Genomic DNA, 13941 nt, shown 5'->3' on the forward strand with positions numbered 1-13941 from the left:
GTACACCTCAACTGTAAACCTCGACTGTGTACAATTGTACAACTATAAGATGGTAAGAGTCTCCAAATAATGGCGTCTGGTTCAATTCTACAGAACAGAATGGAAACCAATAAGGAATCAACCAACCTCAGAGAGCTGGCTTATGTCAGGTTAAAACTTTAATTACTAATTTTTTTCTTTGACTTTATAAAATCTTTTTTACAGATTGACTAACTTAAATTTTCTCAGCAAAACTGGGCAAAAATTTCGGCCGTTTTCTTGCTTTTCTGTGCCTTTAAACAACAAGTTTCTTTGTTCAAAGTTGCGACGGCATTTTTTCAATTTTAATATAGCAAAACTAATTGAATAGTTACGAAAATTTGCACTACCAGCCGAGGGAGGGAATCTCTGGACGCCATGAGCCTCTGCTATGCAGACACGAGCCTCCCAGATTTTTAAGGCAGACCGAGCCTCCGCTATGCGGTAAACGAGCCTACATTATACAGCACAGATTCCTTATAACTCTTTGTTTTTACATGTAATAAAGATTTTTTTTCTTTTTTTCAACCTAGTGGCACAAGAATTATACTTAAGATTAATGTTGTTTATTGATTGTCATGATTTGTAACTTATATTGACTCATAAAGTAGTTTACAAGATTTATGTTTTACAATAAAACATTTCTTACGCAGTAAGGAGGCTATTTGGAAGTTCATTTTGGAATTAATTTAATCTTTGATTTAAGCAATACCTTTTCAGGGAATCTTTCTTAGATTCAGATTATTTGTAAATGTCAAATTTTTGATTATCTTAATCTGATAAAAATTTTTAAAAAGTATCGCTTGAATCAAAGATTATAAAATATAAAATAAAATATAAGAAGATTATAAAATATAAAATAAAATTTCTTTCAGAATTTTTTCTCCTAATGTTTTCCTTTATGCGTAAACAATGTTTCAAGTTTTATAAACCATTTAATAGTCATCATTAGTCACTATTCATAAAAATTGATTATGATAAAAATACAAAAAAATCTTTAGTACATGTAAAAACCTAGAATTTTAAGGAAACTATTCTGTATATCGGAGGCTCGTTTACTATAGCCTAGGCTCTTAATGCATGACGGAGGCTCGGTCTGTCTAGCAAATATTGGAGGCTCTTGTCTGCATAGCGGAGGCTCATGGCGTCCGGGGGTTCCCTCCCTCACCAGCCCCCGGTCCCCTTCATAATAGCCAGTGAAATTTATTAAAATTAATTTTATCTTCGTTTCCCATACTCAGATGCCTAATCTATTCTATTTATAAAAATATTATATTTGTTCAGTATTTTAATAATATTGTTGTCAATATTTGGATATGTTTGCAAATATTTCAAATATATATATTTTTAGAATTTAATAGATAATGGTTGTTACACAAAGGAATTCCATACTATTTCTAACAATTGACTACACAAAATGATGACGTAGACACCTGTGGCTAATATACCTAATAAGACGATATAGACAAAGTAAACCAGATAAACTCACTATTATGTATAATCTAGACAAAGTAAACTAGATAAACTTACTGATATGTATGACCTAGACAAAGTAAACTAGATAAACTTACTATTATGTATAATCTAGACGAAGTAAACTAGATAAACTTTAATATGGATAATCTAGACGAAGTAAACTAGATAAACTTAATAATATGTATAATCTAGACGAAGTAAACTAGATAAACTTACTAATATGTATAATCTAGACGAAGACCTGTAGAGGGACATGGAACTAGATCTATACCTAGTAAAATTGTTACTAGTAAAGCTCACTACCGCCAGAACTCTGCTTCAGCTAGTACACAAGACAACAAGGAAACATCATCTTTAATAATTCTTTAAATATTTAACTTTCTATTAACATTCATCCTTAGAAAACAGTACAGTACAGTACAGAACAGTACAGTACAGTACAGTACAGTGCATTACAGTTCAGTAAAGTACAGTACACTACAGTACAGTACAGTACAGTACAGTACAGTACAGTACAGTACAGTACAGTACAGTACAGTACAGTACAGTACAGTACGTACAGTACAGAACAGTACAGTACAGTACAGTAAAGTACAGTACAGTACAGTACAATACAGTACAGTACAGTACAGTGCATTACAGTTCAGTAAAGTACAGTACACTACAGTACAGTACAGTACAGAACAGTACAGTACAGTACAGTACTGTACTGTACTGTACAGTACAGTACTGTACAGTACAGTACAGTACATTACAGTACAGTACAGTACAGTGCATTACAGTTCAGTAAAGTACAGTACACTACAGTACAGTACAGTACTGTACAGTACAGTACAGTACATTACAGTACAGTACAGTACAGTACAAAATAATAGAAATTTACGATTTTTTTCTTCATTTTTGCACTTTGTACCAAATGTTGCTTAACTTTTATTTCCATACCAACAAAATTGGAAGGTTTCAATACTAAATTATTTAGTTTCTGTTAATCATCACAACTGTTGAGAAATTTTTCTCTTGTTATATTTAAAGTAGTCAGGGGTTTATATTTGTCTAGAAGAAAACATCTAAGTTGGAAATAATAAATGGTTTATTGAGTAAAAAGTATCTTGAAGGGGGGGAAATCTTGCCAGTTAATGTCAAATTTGTTTCATTCCCCCAACTTACCTCAGTTCACTGGAAGGGGGGGGGGGTCACTCTCCCCACTTTCCCCCTTGGGAGGGTAATTCTTTAAAATATATATTCAAATTGCAATGATAAAACCCGCCAAAAAAATGTTGCCCATACCCATGTTTTTTTTTTGAGGAGGGACCAATAATAATGTCTCCCTGAGTACTAAGTAAGCAAGTAAGTAAACATCATTCTAAATTGAAAACTGAGGATTTAGCGAACATTTTAACACTCAAAGTAAAAAATGTTCAAAAATGGCCGAGAAATCTTTTGGCGGCTCCAAAAATACTAGTCAAAATTTTTTATTTGATTTTTCTTCATATATTTCTATTTTTAAGAAAAAGAGCACCTCTGAACAAGTTTTACAGGGTCGCCCTAGCTGGCATGGCTCTTACACTTACTGGGTGGGGTACCCTGATTTGGTTCTACTTAATCAATTGCCGGTGGAAGACTATGTTTTTTAATCAGCAGATTTGTTTATAATGCGATCAAACACTAACACCAACTATACCTTTCCAATAAGCTATTAGTCGCGGAAATTCTCCAAAAATTAAAGAAATTACACTGTCACTTGCATCCTTGAATAGATTCACCTCGTAGATATAATATGTTAGCTATGGCTGGACCAAATTGTTTGACATTTTTTTAGGCAACCCATGGGTACTAACTAGGCTTTAAAAATTCAATTTTTTATTCAAAATAAAAAAATCCAAACACTAATTTTTTATTCAACATTAGAATTTTTTATTCCGCGGGCTACACCGGGACCTTCAGCTAGTTATTATTATTAGCAAACAATCCATTTTTAATTTTATCAATTTATTTATTTTTTAATTTTTTTTTTTATGAAACAAATTATTTGATACATGTATTTAATGCAGAATGCAGATAATCATGTTTCCAATCTTCTTGTTTCCTGGCTGTCCTGTAATGCTCGTTCAATTAGCTGCATACCCCCGCCCCCCCCAGGAGGGTTAATATGCAGTTTTGAGATGCTGATCAGGCAATTTGTAGTATTTTAATATCAGCTCTTGAGATCCCTAATGTTTTGAGTTTCTGTATTGCTTCTGTATTCATCTTTATTACTTTATCTTGTTCGGGATTAGTCACTCTTTCTACTCAGTTGTGGAGAGAGAAGAGAAGAAAATTGTCCTTGCTATCTAGACTTCTATACAAGTACAACGCACATAGCGCCCTTTCTCTTAACAGGCTTAGAAAGCTCTGCTGACACCCTTCCTCTGGGAGGTTCGGATACACACTGATTAGCAAACAATCCATAATTTTATGAAATACGGGTCAAGAATATTTAAAGATGTTTGCCTGGTTCAGAGTTTGGATTTTATTTACTACGACGATGAGTCTGAGGATGAAGATGCTGTTGCAGCAACGGAGAACTCCTACGATATATCCTGCAACTTCGTCGACTGTATGATGAATAGGCAGCGAGGGGACCACAGGTAAGCAAATGCTCTATGTGCCCAGGCATGTGAAAAATTCAAAAATGTCATGTCTCCAAAAATGAAAAAATAAAAATAAATATATTTTTCTGGAAAAAAAGGATATCAGTCAGAGTTATTGTTGAAACCAAAATCAAAATACAAGATCCTGTAAAACAAAGTTTAAATGTTAGATATGAAAGGGAAATTTTAAGTTATAAGCTGAAGGGTTTTGTTCTGAGATGTTGGATGGGTCAATCTGCTGAACAATCCAGAGATGATTTCAAGGATGTACGGGGGGAGGAAGACTTAAGCCGCCCAAATTACCAGATTAAGTTCTGAGTTAAAGCATTTTTCGAAGTGTCTTCTTTATAAACAGAACTATTAAGAAATATAGCTTCTTGGAGTCAGGTCGTCAAAAAAGCTAATTTTATATAAGCAAGTTTGGATGAAATTATGAAGTGAATAAAAAAATCTATTTCTGACGAAAATTTTTTAAAAACTTATTTTTAAAATTATGGGGAAAATTCTGCACATAATTGATTAGCAAAACATGGATATTAAACTTTGAAATTAAAAATTTTGGCCTTGCGAAAATAAGCAGATTTTGAGAGAGAAAAATTGCAAAATGTTGGTAAAAATTCACTTCCTTCAAATTTAGACTTCCAGTCATGGATTTAAAAACCATTTTTCATTTACACAAACAAATCTGCCAGTTCTGTTTCTTTAAAATTGCAGTAGGCTAGGATAAAAACTGAAAATGCAGTGCGCGCGCATCAAAGTAGGAACTTAGGGCGCGCGGAGCAAATATTTAAGAGTATGAAAAGTTGTATAATATCTTCATGGGCAAATCCTAGAAATTTAAGCAATCTATGATGAAATTGTCAGGTGTGCGCACCAGAGCCAAGTTTGGTGCCTGCTCAGAATATATTTTTTTATGAGAAAAAAAAGCAGTCCATAAAACAATTCCATAATGCCTATAATTGGATCTCATGTTTTACAAATTTTAATTTCAGGAAATTTCAAACGATGAAGCTGTCTAGTGAATACGGTACTAGGCATATGCTTAGTAACTCTATGCTTAAAGAACATGAAATTAAGATTGGGAACATGAACAAGGTGAGATCATATTATGTATGTATAATATATATTAATAAAGCTCTTAGCCAAAATGTTTTTTTTGCTATAGCTGGCCAAACGGCTGAACCAAATAAAACAAAATCTTAAAACTATAAAACTCTGTATAAGTGGTCTACCATTCTTTCACTTTAATGATTATTGATTAAGGAGATATTGAGGATTTTGTCCAAGTTAATTAAAATTTAAAATCCTTCAATTTTAAATATAATATCGAGAAGGAAGACCACATTTTTTAAAGCTTAAAACAAAACTTACAATTAATACACTCTTAGTCATTCATCAAGAATTTCAATATTTCCTGTAAATCAATGCATTTAAGAATGCAATACGTTGAATTTGTGTTTTGTTATGTACAATAGATTTTATACATATATTGTTTGAAACCTGCATACCATTTATAATATTCTTAATTTTTTAAGTACAACCATTTGGATTATAAATACACTGTTAACACCCCCCCCCCTCTTGAATACCTCAATTTGCACACACCCTGTTTTGCAAGGAAAAGTGCAATTAAAAATCTAAAAATGCAAGGATTTCCACCCTTTTCCCCTGTAAGGTGGTGCAAAAATGTAGTACAATTCCCCCCATCNTTTATATGGTCACAAAGAGTCCTCATGAGCACATGCATTTTCATCATTTAAGCTAAATGTTTCTGTTTCTGTTTAATGTTGAATCTGTACGGAGTAAATTGGTTGATTAGACTAAAGAAAAGTAGTGTGGGGTACACGGTACAACACAACATGATTTTACTCAGGGGAGGGGGGGGGCTAATGAACTGTTGCCTGACCCCGGAACCGCCTATGAAAACATCTATTGTTCACCGTAGAGTTTAAACTTATATTGTAAAAGGCACCCTGTATAATTTTAACAAACTGTGTAAGGCACCCTGTAGAATTTGAACATAAAATGTATAAGTTACCCTGTATAATTTGAACAGAAAATGTATAAGGCACCCTGTAGAATTTGAACATAAACTGTGTAAGGCACCCTGTAGAATTTGAACATAAAATGTATAAGGCACCCTGTAGAATTAAAACATATATTGTATAAGGAGTGGAATTTGTGTATTAATAGACCAACCACCGTGCCAGTTGAATTTATATAATCTCCAAATTGTGTATTCAAATAAATATTAATTGTTCTTTAACCATAATTCAATAATATTTTCAAGGTGTTCTGTTCACAATGGTTGAGCCATAAACAGGTTATCTTCGGAACAAAGTGTAATAAGGTGAAATAAATATTAAACACTCAGAGCTAAATTCAGGGGTTATTCAGTAGAAATATTTAGTAAGCGCCCCTGTCTAACTTTTATCAAATATCTAACGAAGAAAAAATAGATAATGGCATTTTTCTAATCTAAATTTTTAAAAGTATTAAGTGAGTTTATTGGCGAATTGAGATTTTATCTTTCTTAAGAATGATATAATTAAATTTGCATGTCAAACTTAAAATTACTTACCAACAACATAGAATACATTTTACATTTTAATTGGACTTGCCACCTCCCCCCCCCCCTGCCTCCTAGTATTACGTGACTCAATTTAAAGCGTTACTTGTCAGATCTCAAATTCGTCAAATCCTCGAAATTATGGCCGTTCGAGAAATCGGTTAAATTAAGCCTATCTGTTATTAGTCGAATCCATGTAACGTTGACCAATGAGATATCTCAAGTCAAAAATAAAGCATTGATCTCCAAATTTAAAAATGCCTACATTGGATACTGAGATTAAACTATAAAGATTGACAATATTCCGACCTCTGTTCATCTCCCAGCGAGAAGAAATGAATTTAACTCATATTGTCACTCATCAGCTGATCTGACACGACTTTACACCCTAACTACTCCCTTTAAACCTGTCTCTTTATCTAGTTGGTTGTGATGGATGTGAGCACGAAGAAGATTGATCATATCCCCTCCCTGCAGTCCAGTGAGACCAGTGTTCCACCAGACCTGGAGAGAGGGATTAATAGTATAGAGATCAATCCTAGCAGAACCTTACTTTCTACAGGAGCTAGTAATAGTAACGATGTTGCTGTTTATAGGTAGGTTCAAATCTCTTGTTTCAATATATCCATGATGTTCATCTTTTCCATTCTTTATATTATGTTCATCCTGTTCATCCTGTTCATCCTGTTCATCTTGTTCATCCTGTTCATCCTGTTCATCCTGTTCATCCTGTTCATCCTGTTCATCCTGTTTATCCTGTTTATCCTGTTCATCCTGTTTATCCTGTTTATCCTGTTTATCCTGTTTATCCTGTTCATCTAGTTTATCTTGTTCATCCTGTTCATCCTGTTCATCTAGTTTATCTTGTTCATCCTGATCGTCCAGTTCAGCCCGTTCAACCTGGTCATCCAGTTCATTCTGTTCATCCTGTTCATCCTGTTTATCCTATTTATCGTGTTTATCCTGTTTATCCTGTTTATCCTGTTTATCCTGTTTATCCTGTTTATCCTCTTTATCCTGTTTATCCTGTTCATCCTGTTCATCCTGTTCATCCTGTTCATCCTGTTCATCCTGTTCATCCTGTTCATCCTGTTCATCTAGTTAATCTAGTGTATCCTGTTCATCTCGTTCATCTTGCTCATCTTGCTCATCTTGCTTATCTTACTCATCCTGTTCATCCTGTTTATCCTGTTTATCCTGTTTATCCTGTTTATCCTGTTTATCCTGTTTATCCTGGTCATCCAGTTCATTCTGTTCATCCTGTTCATCCTGTTTATCCTATTTATCCTGTTTATCCTGTTTATCCTGTTTATCCTGTTTATCCTGTTTATCCTGTTTATCCTCTTTATCCTGTTTATCCTGTTTATCCTGTTGCTCATCTTGCTCATCTTGCTTATCTTACTCATCCTGTTCATCCTGTTCATCCTGTTCATCCTGTTCATCCTGTTCATCCTGTTCATTCTGTTCATCCTGTTCATCCTGTTCATCTAGTTAATCTAGTGTATCCTGTTCATCTCGTTCATCTTGCTTATCTTGCTCATCTTGCTCATCTTGCTCATCTTGCTCATCTTGCTTATCTTACTCATCCTGTTCATCCTGTTCATCCTGTTCATCCTGTTCATCCTGTTTATCCTGTTTATCCTGTTCATTCTTTGCACGACTATTTTTTAGACTACCCACCTTGGACCCTATCTGTGTTGGACAATTTGGACACAAGGATTGGATATTTGACCAGACCTGGATAGATGATCAGTTTCTAGTATCAGGATCTAGAGATGGATCAATATCTCTCTGGCGGGTCACGGATCAGATTATTGAAGAGGTAAAAAACAGGAGAACTACTGATTTCTATTTATTTACCCCTTAAGTTTTTTGTTAATAATTTAATGGGAAATTTTTAACCTCGAAAGCCAGCGATATTTAAGGGGCACTTGTGGGGGAGTAATTTTTTACCATTGTTAACAGCAGTGTTTGAAAATGCAATATTTTCATTAAAAAGCACATCCCAAGTATCCTTGTGAACTATTACGGGATAAAGGTACACTTATAACATCTTTAAGAATCTGTTTATTGAAGGTAACTGAAGCTGATATCCCCGTCCACCAGTACATGTCCCCCCTCCTCACTAAGAAGTGCAAGCAGGCGGACAAGGTTCGGGCGCTCTGCTACAACGGATGCGCGCAGGAAATTGCTGTGATATCGCTCAACAGCTTTATTCATTGTTGGAATGCTGTAACAATGAAACAGGTAGAAATGTTTAAATTTTTTATTTTCTGATCCATATTTTTTTAATGAATTTTAAAAATTTTGTTTAATATTTTTCTTTCAATTAAAATTATTCAGATAATGTCCAAGAAGCTCCCCCACACATTGGAGAACTGTTGTCTTACTACTGATGAAGAATATCAACTTTATGCAGTTGGAAGCAAATCTCATGCAGACCTTTTAGATTCCAGAACTTTACAGGTTTGTTTTACCATATTTTTGGGTAAGAAATTTATTATTTAAGCTGAAAAAGTCCGGAATTTAAGAAGACCGTAACTCTTTAACAGGGAGTCTCAAAATTTTATTGTTAAAATGTCTCATGATATTCTAGATGTCCGATCTGAGCTGAAAACTTAGAATTGTGGATATCGAGATCAATGCCTGATCTTCTCTTTTTGTTAATTTCAAGATTAATTTAATCTTAAGTTTTCATCAGCAAAAGTGCATATAACTCAACCAATCGAGTGGGGTTTGGAGAAACCAGAACAGCCAATCAGAGAAGCCGGGAAATTTGAAACTTTGCGCGCCATTTAATGAGTGAACTTTCATTAGTAAGAAACTAGCAGGGATAGAAAAAGAAAGAAAAAGAGAGGATGTAGAACGAAATTAAAAGTGTCCACATTGGATATTCAGATTAAGAGATCGGGATTTAAGGTATCCAATTATAAAGTTTTCAGCTCTGTCAGATTTAGTTTTTTAAGCTTGATTCTCACTGGAATTCAACAATTTTGAAATTATTGTATATTTAAAATATGTTTAGTCTGTCCGTAAGATCTCTAGTCGGAGTTCCGGATGCGGAATCAGATCAGTTTCCTTCAAGGGGAATATACTGACTCTGGGAACAGGAACCGGATTGCTCCTGTTCTGGGATCTCAGAGCATGCAAGTTTTTAGAATCGACCATGAACAGCAATCGGGCAGTTCAGCTTAAAGCAGGCAGGGGCTGGGTGGTAAGTACTTAATTATATTTTTATCCTACAGTGGTAGGCGATTATATCAATACAATAAAGACTACTTTGAAATTTAATTTTTATTTTTATCAAGCTGTTAAACAGCATGAATACACATAAACATTTATTTATTTATTTATTTAAAGAGAATTGCTGGGGTTGTTCCTGGCCCCAGGCAATCCCACCCCTCAGCACTCCCACTAATGATACGTGTAATCTTCACGCCTGAGGGAATCTGGTTAGTCCGCTTAAGACATGTACTATTTTTTTAACCCTGGATGCAAGCGTACCGGGGTGTAGGGATATCAGAACCCGTAGTATTCTGTAGCCCCAGGCCACCATCCTTGGCCCCCCTAAACTCTTGGCTTAGTATGATCTTTAGCATAGACATAGAAGTCAAGAGAAGCTGTCAATTAAAAAAGCTTAAGTTTGATTGCTTGTAAACTTGTAATTCGAAAAATGCTTGATAACAATCAAAACTTAAATAAAAAGTCGTCTTCATTGTATTGATATAATTGCATACCACTGTGATATATACCATTATTTACCTTTCCAAATTCAGAACGAAATAAGAACTAACCTAACCTAACCTTGTTATCTTTCTTCAATTCTAATCACCCTTACCCTCTTATGACCAACTCACCTCTTTTTGACAACCCAAAAAGATAGTTACATATGAAGAAAATGACATGTTAAATGTTTGTTTGTTGGTTTCTTTGTTTGTATATAACAAAGGACAAAACGACTGAACCGATTTGACCTATATACGATGTAAATGCGCAAAATTCCTACTTCTTTTTAAAAAAAACTTATCTAATAAACTTAAAATATTTCAGGAACGTAACGATTCCTTCATGGACGCATATCAGCCCAACAAGTATACTCCAGCTATCTATACACATTGTTACGATGTAAGTGGTACTAGACTCTTTGCTGCAGGAGGACCTCTACAGAACCAACAGATGGTAAGGCAGGCGGGTGTACGCCTAGTGTGTTGGCCTAAAAAAAAGTATAAAGAACATTCTCGTTAATGTTTTATTTGATGGCCCCTCCTAGTAAAATTCAAATTGTTAATGTTTTTTTTTAAACACATATTGTTCTCAAACAAACGTGTGTACTATTTAACAATGCTATTTAAAGCATTTTAGACCTCCTTACTTATCTGGCATATTCATTACACACTGAATACTAAAAAATGAAACCAGAAATGATCCATTATAAACCCAAGCAGACAAGGGTAAGTGGCTGGAGCTCGACTCTAGAGCTAAACGTAACGTTGCCTATCTATAGGACATGATACTTTGACTGTAGGTTGATTAATATTAATAATGATAATAATTGAAGGTTTCCTAATTGGATGGATTGTGGTTGGGTAGGATTTTTGGGGAAAAACATTTGTAAATCGAGTGTGGTAGAGAGGTTAGCGTTGAAATGTTGTTTCTTATAGTTGGCATTGTTGAATAAACAGGGTTGCGGGTGGGGGGGAGTGCGGAGTTTATAGAAGTTGTGGAAGAAAAACATTTGGATATGCGTTCACACTCCTCTGTCGCTTCAGTAAGTGTAAATTAGCGGATACAATCCAAAGTAGGACTGCAAAGGTTGACCCAGCTCGGATATACAAATGTACTCCGGTGGATTGATGTGGTTACCTATTATTTTTGAAAAAAAAATTTGGGGGGGGGGGAGTATATAGAAGTTGTCCTAATTGGAAGGTGAAGTGTGGGTAAAATTTGTGGAGTGTGCAGTGAGGAGGAATACCGATTGCATTATTGTGAATTATCTAGCATTGTTATAAAACATGGTTGTGGCGGGGGGGGGGGGGGGGGGGGGTCGTATATTAGGATTGGTTGTTAAAACAAATATATGCTTTGCTTCTGGTTTAGTTTCAGGCAGGTTTTTACAATTGTTTAGAGTTAATTATAGAAAGTGTTGATATCAAATAAATGTTTGGAATTTTCCGGATATCAGAATTTTAACCTAATTTTTTTTCAGGGAAACTACGTCGGGCTTTATCAGTGAGAGAAAGAACAAGGGAATTAGGAAACTTTGTGGAGTTATTCATTTGTTTTTTGCATTCATTACACGCGATTTGTGCATTCATTACACTGTTTTGTGCATTCATTACACGTGTTTTGTGCATTCATTACACGTGTTTTGTGCATTCATTACACATGTTTTGTGCATTCATAACACGTGTTTTGTGCATTCATTACACGCGTTTGTGCATTCATTACACTTGTTTTTGCATTACCTACTCGTCTTCTGTTCTTTAATTACATGTTTTTGTGCATTAATTGTAAAATGCCCATGTTTGATTTCGTGATCAAATTTGCGCTCTGACGACAAAGTTGGCTGATAAATTATAAGTGGTTCTACTGTATATCTGACTGAATCAATCACATGAAACCAGATTAAAATGGTTAAACCGATTAAACAAAAACTAGACCAACAAATTTTAGAATTAGAAACAAATTAAAGAACATTAAATGCCGTCACATTACAAACACAAGAAGAAAATCTTGAAAACTAAATATTCTATTAAGATTAAATCGTTGCAATAAATAAAAATCTATTTTATTTTGAATTTGTATAGAGAAGCAATGTAAAATTGTACACAATGATTTCTTGATTCCATTTTGTTTAGTTACATTTGTGTATTTAACCTATTTTATGAATGTGCAAAAGAACTAAACTCTTGAAAATTCTCTAATTGACACCTGATCTGGGTTTTACTGTAGATCTTAAAGTGTTAAAATATAAATGAAACATTCTTTCTGACTCATGATTACTGCGACCCCCCTTCTTTATTTTGCATGCTAAATCCCTATTACATTTAGAACATCTTCCCCTCCCTCCCCCTCTTATTTCTAGCTAAAATTCTCTACATCTGACTTTTTCATTTCTGTCCCCTCCAAGATTTAAAGTTACCCCCCTTGATCCTTCTTCTAGTTTCATCCCCCCCCCCCTTCCTCTCCGTATTGTAGTTTGTAAGCCTGGTTCTATGTTTGTTTTAACCTTTTAATATATTATATAGTCCGTTGTAGACTTAAACAAGATAATTTAATTATTCTCAAACCAGGTTTCCAGTTTTCAGCAAACTCTATGAGACAGTACGGTGAAAAGGAGGGGGGGGGGGGGGATGTTTTGTAGGGTTTTCGCTAAAAATGGCTCATTGTGCAGTTTTTGAAAAAAAATTGTAAGTTTGGGTTACCATGTATTCAGTGAACATATTTTTTACCCTGTAAGTTTAATAGTGTACATATTGTTAATATTCGGAATATGTATTTGTTCTTATTGCAACGAATAAATAAATTTGTAGTTTTTTTCTTCTACGATAGACGATAGTACGTTCAAGAAATGTTCAAGATTAGATTTATAATTATTCTCCCATAGGATAGAGTTAGTGTAGATATTTCTAAATATTTACTCGTTCTATAATAAAATAAAATTAAGGCAGGCTTTAGGGAGGTCAAGGACAACCTATAAGAATATTATATATATATTCATATAAAGAATATCAAGAAGTAATAAGGATTGAATCAGACTATATTAGAAGAACAGAGATAGCGTCCTTACCTGCAAACAAGGACAGATGGACTACAGAAAGACTATTTATGGATTCTGGACAGATTAAAGAAAATCACTTCCAGGAACTACTTACCATGCTTATTACTACACAGACCTTCAATTAGGGGACTATATAGTAGACATAAAGTACGTTATACGCCAAGTGAATAATACTAAGCCATGGGGACTAACAGTCCAGATTATAATAAATGCACGGCCAGAGATTTAGAATAAAACAAGGTTTTATAGCTTGTAAATATATGAATTAAATGACAATTTAATGCTGCTTATGGTCTTCAAAATTAATAGAGCTTCTAACCATCGATCTTAGCGCATTTGCATGCACTAATCATTGATTTGTCGCTGCCCTGATATATTTAGAATGAGAATATGTTTTTGAATGCGATTAAAATGTTTGCTAATTAAGCAATACATTTATACACAAAATGTTTGCTAATTAAGCAATA

General features: G+C 34.3%; 1 protein-coding gene across 3 annotated transcripts; it reads left to right on the forward strand.

Moving 5' to 3' along the window:
* The first annotated feature begins 33 nt into the window (after positions 1-33).
* Positions 34-13230, forward strand: LOC111695160 (DDB1- and CUL4-associated factor 12). 3 transcript variants are annotated; one of them, XR_002763802.1, is made up of 13 exons: positions 34-149; positions 1728-1836; positions 3994-4121; positions 5117-5219; positions 6415-6474; positions 7117-7289; positions 8365-8515; positions 8770-8940; positions 9037-9159; positions 9719-9907; positions 10744-10872; positions 11900-12986; positions 13109-13230. XR_002763802.1 is itself a non-coding variant. In XM_023464373.1 (12 exons), exons 1-12 carry the CDS (start codon positions 70-72, stop codon positions 11924-11926), a joined length of 1443 nt encoding a protein of 480 aa, XP_023320141.1. In that variant the 5' UTR covers positions 34-69; the 3' UTR covers positions 11927-13230. The 3 variants fall into 3 exon arrangements, 2 of the variants coding, with proteins under 2 accessions (XP_023320141.1, XP_023320143.1); XM_023464373.1 differs by having other exon boundaries at positions 11900-13230; XM_023464375.1 differs by having other exon boundaries at positions 10744-10818; positions 11900-13230.
* The last annotated feature ends 711 nt before the right edge of the window (positions 13231-13941 follow it).

This window comes from Eurytemora carolleeae, unplaced genomic scaffold, assembly GCF_000591075.1.
Source record: "Eurytemora carolleeae unplaced genomic scaffold, Eaff_2.0 scaffold217, whole genome shotgun sequence".
Lineage (NCBI taxonomy): Eukaryota > Metazoa > Arthropoda > Copepoda > Calanoida > Temoridae > Eurytemora > Eurytemora carolleeae.

Excerpts from the sequence above, each read along its gene's own strand:
- LOC111695160 (XM_023464373.1), top strand. The coding sequence starts at position 70 with ATGGCGTCTGGTTCAATTCTACAGAACAGAATGGAAACCAATAAGGAA. Across the intron at positions 4,122-5,116 it reads AGGCAGCGAGGGGACCACAG|GAAATTTCAAACGATGAAGC; the intron begins GTAAGCAAATGC and ends TTTTAATTTCAG. Across the intron at positions 8,941-9,036 it reads ATGCTGTAACAATGAAACAG|ATAATGTCCAAGAAGCTCCC; the intron begins GTAGAAATGTTT and ends AAAATTATTCAG.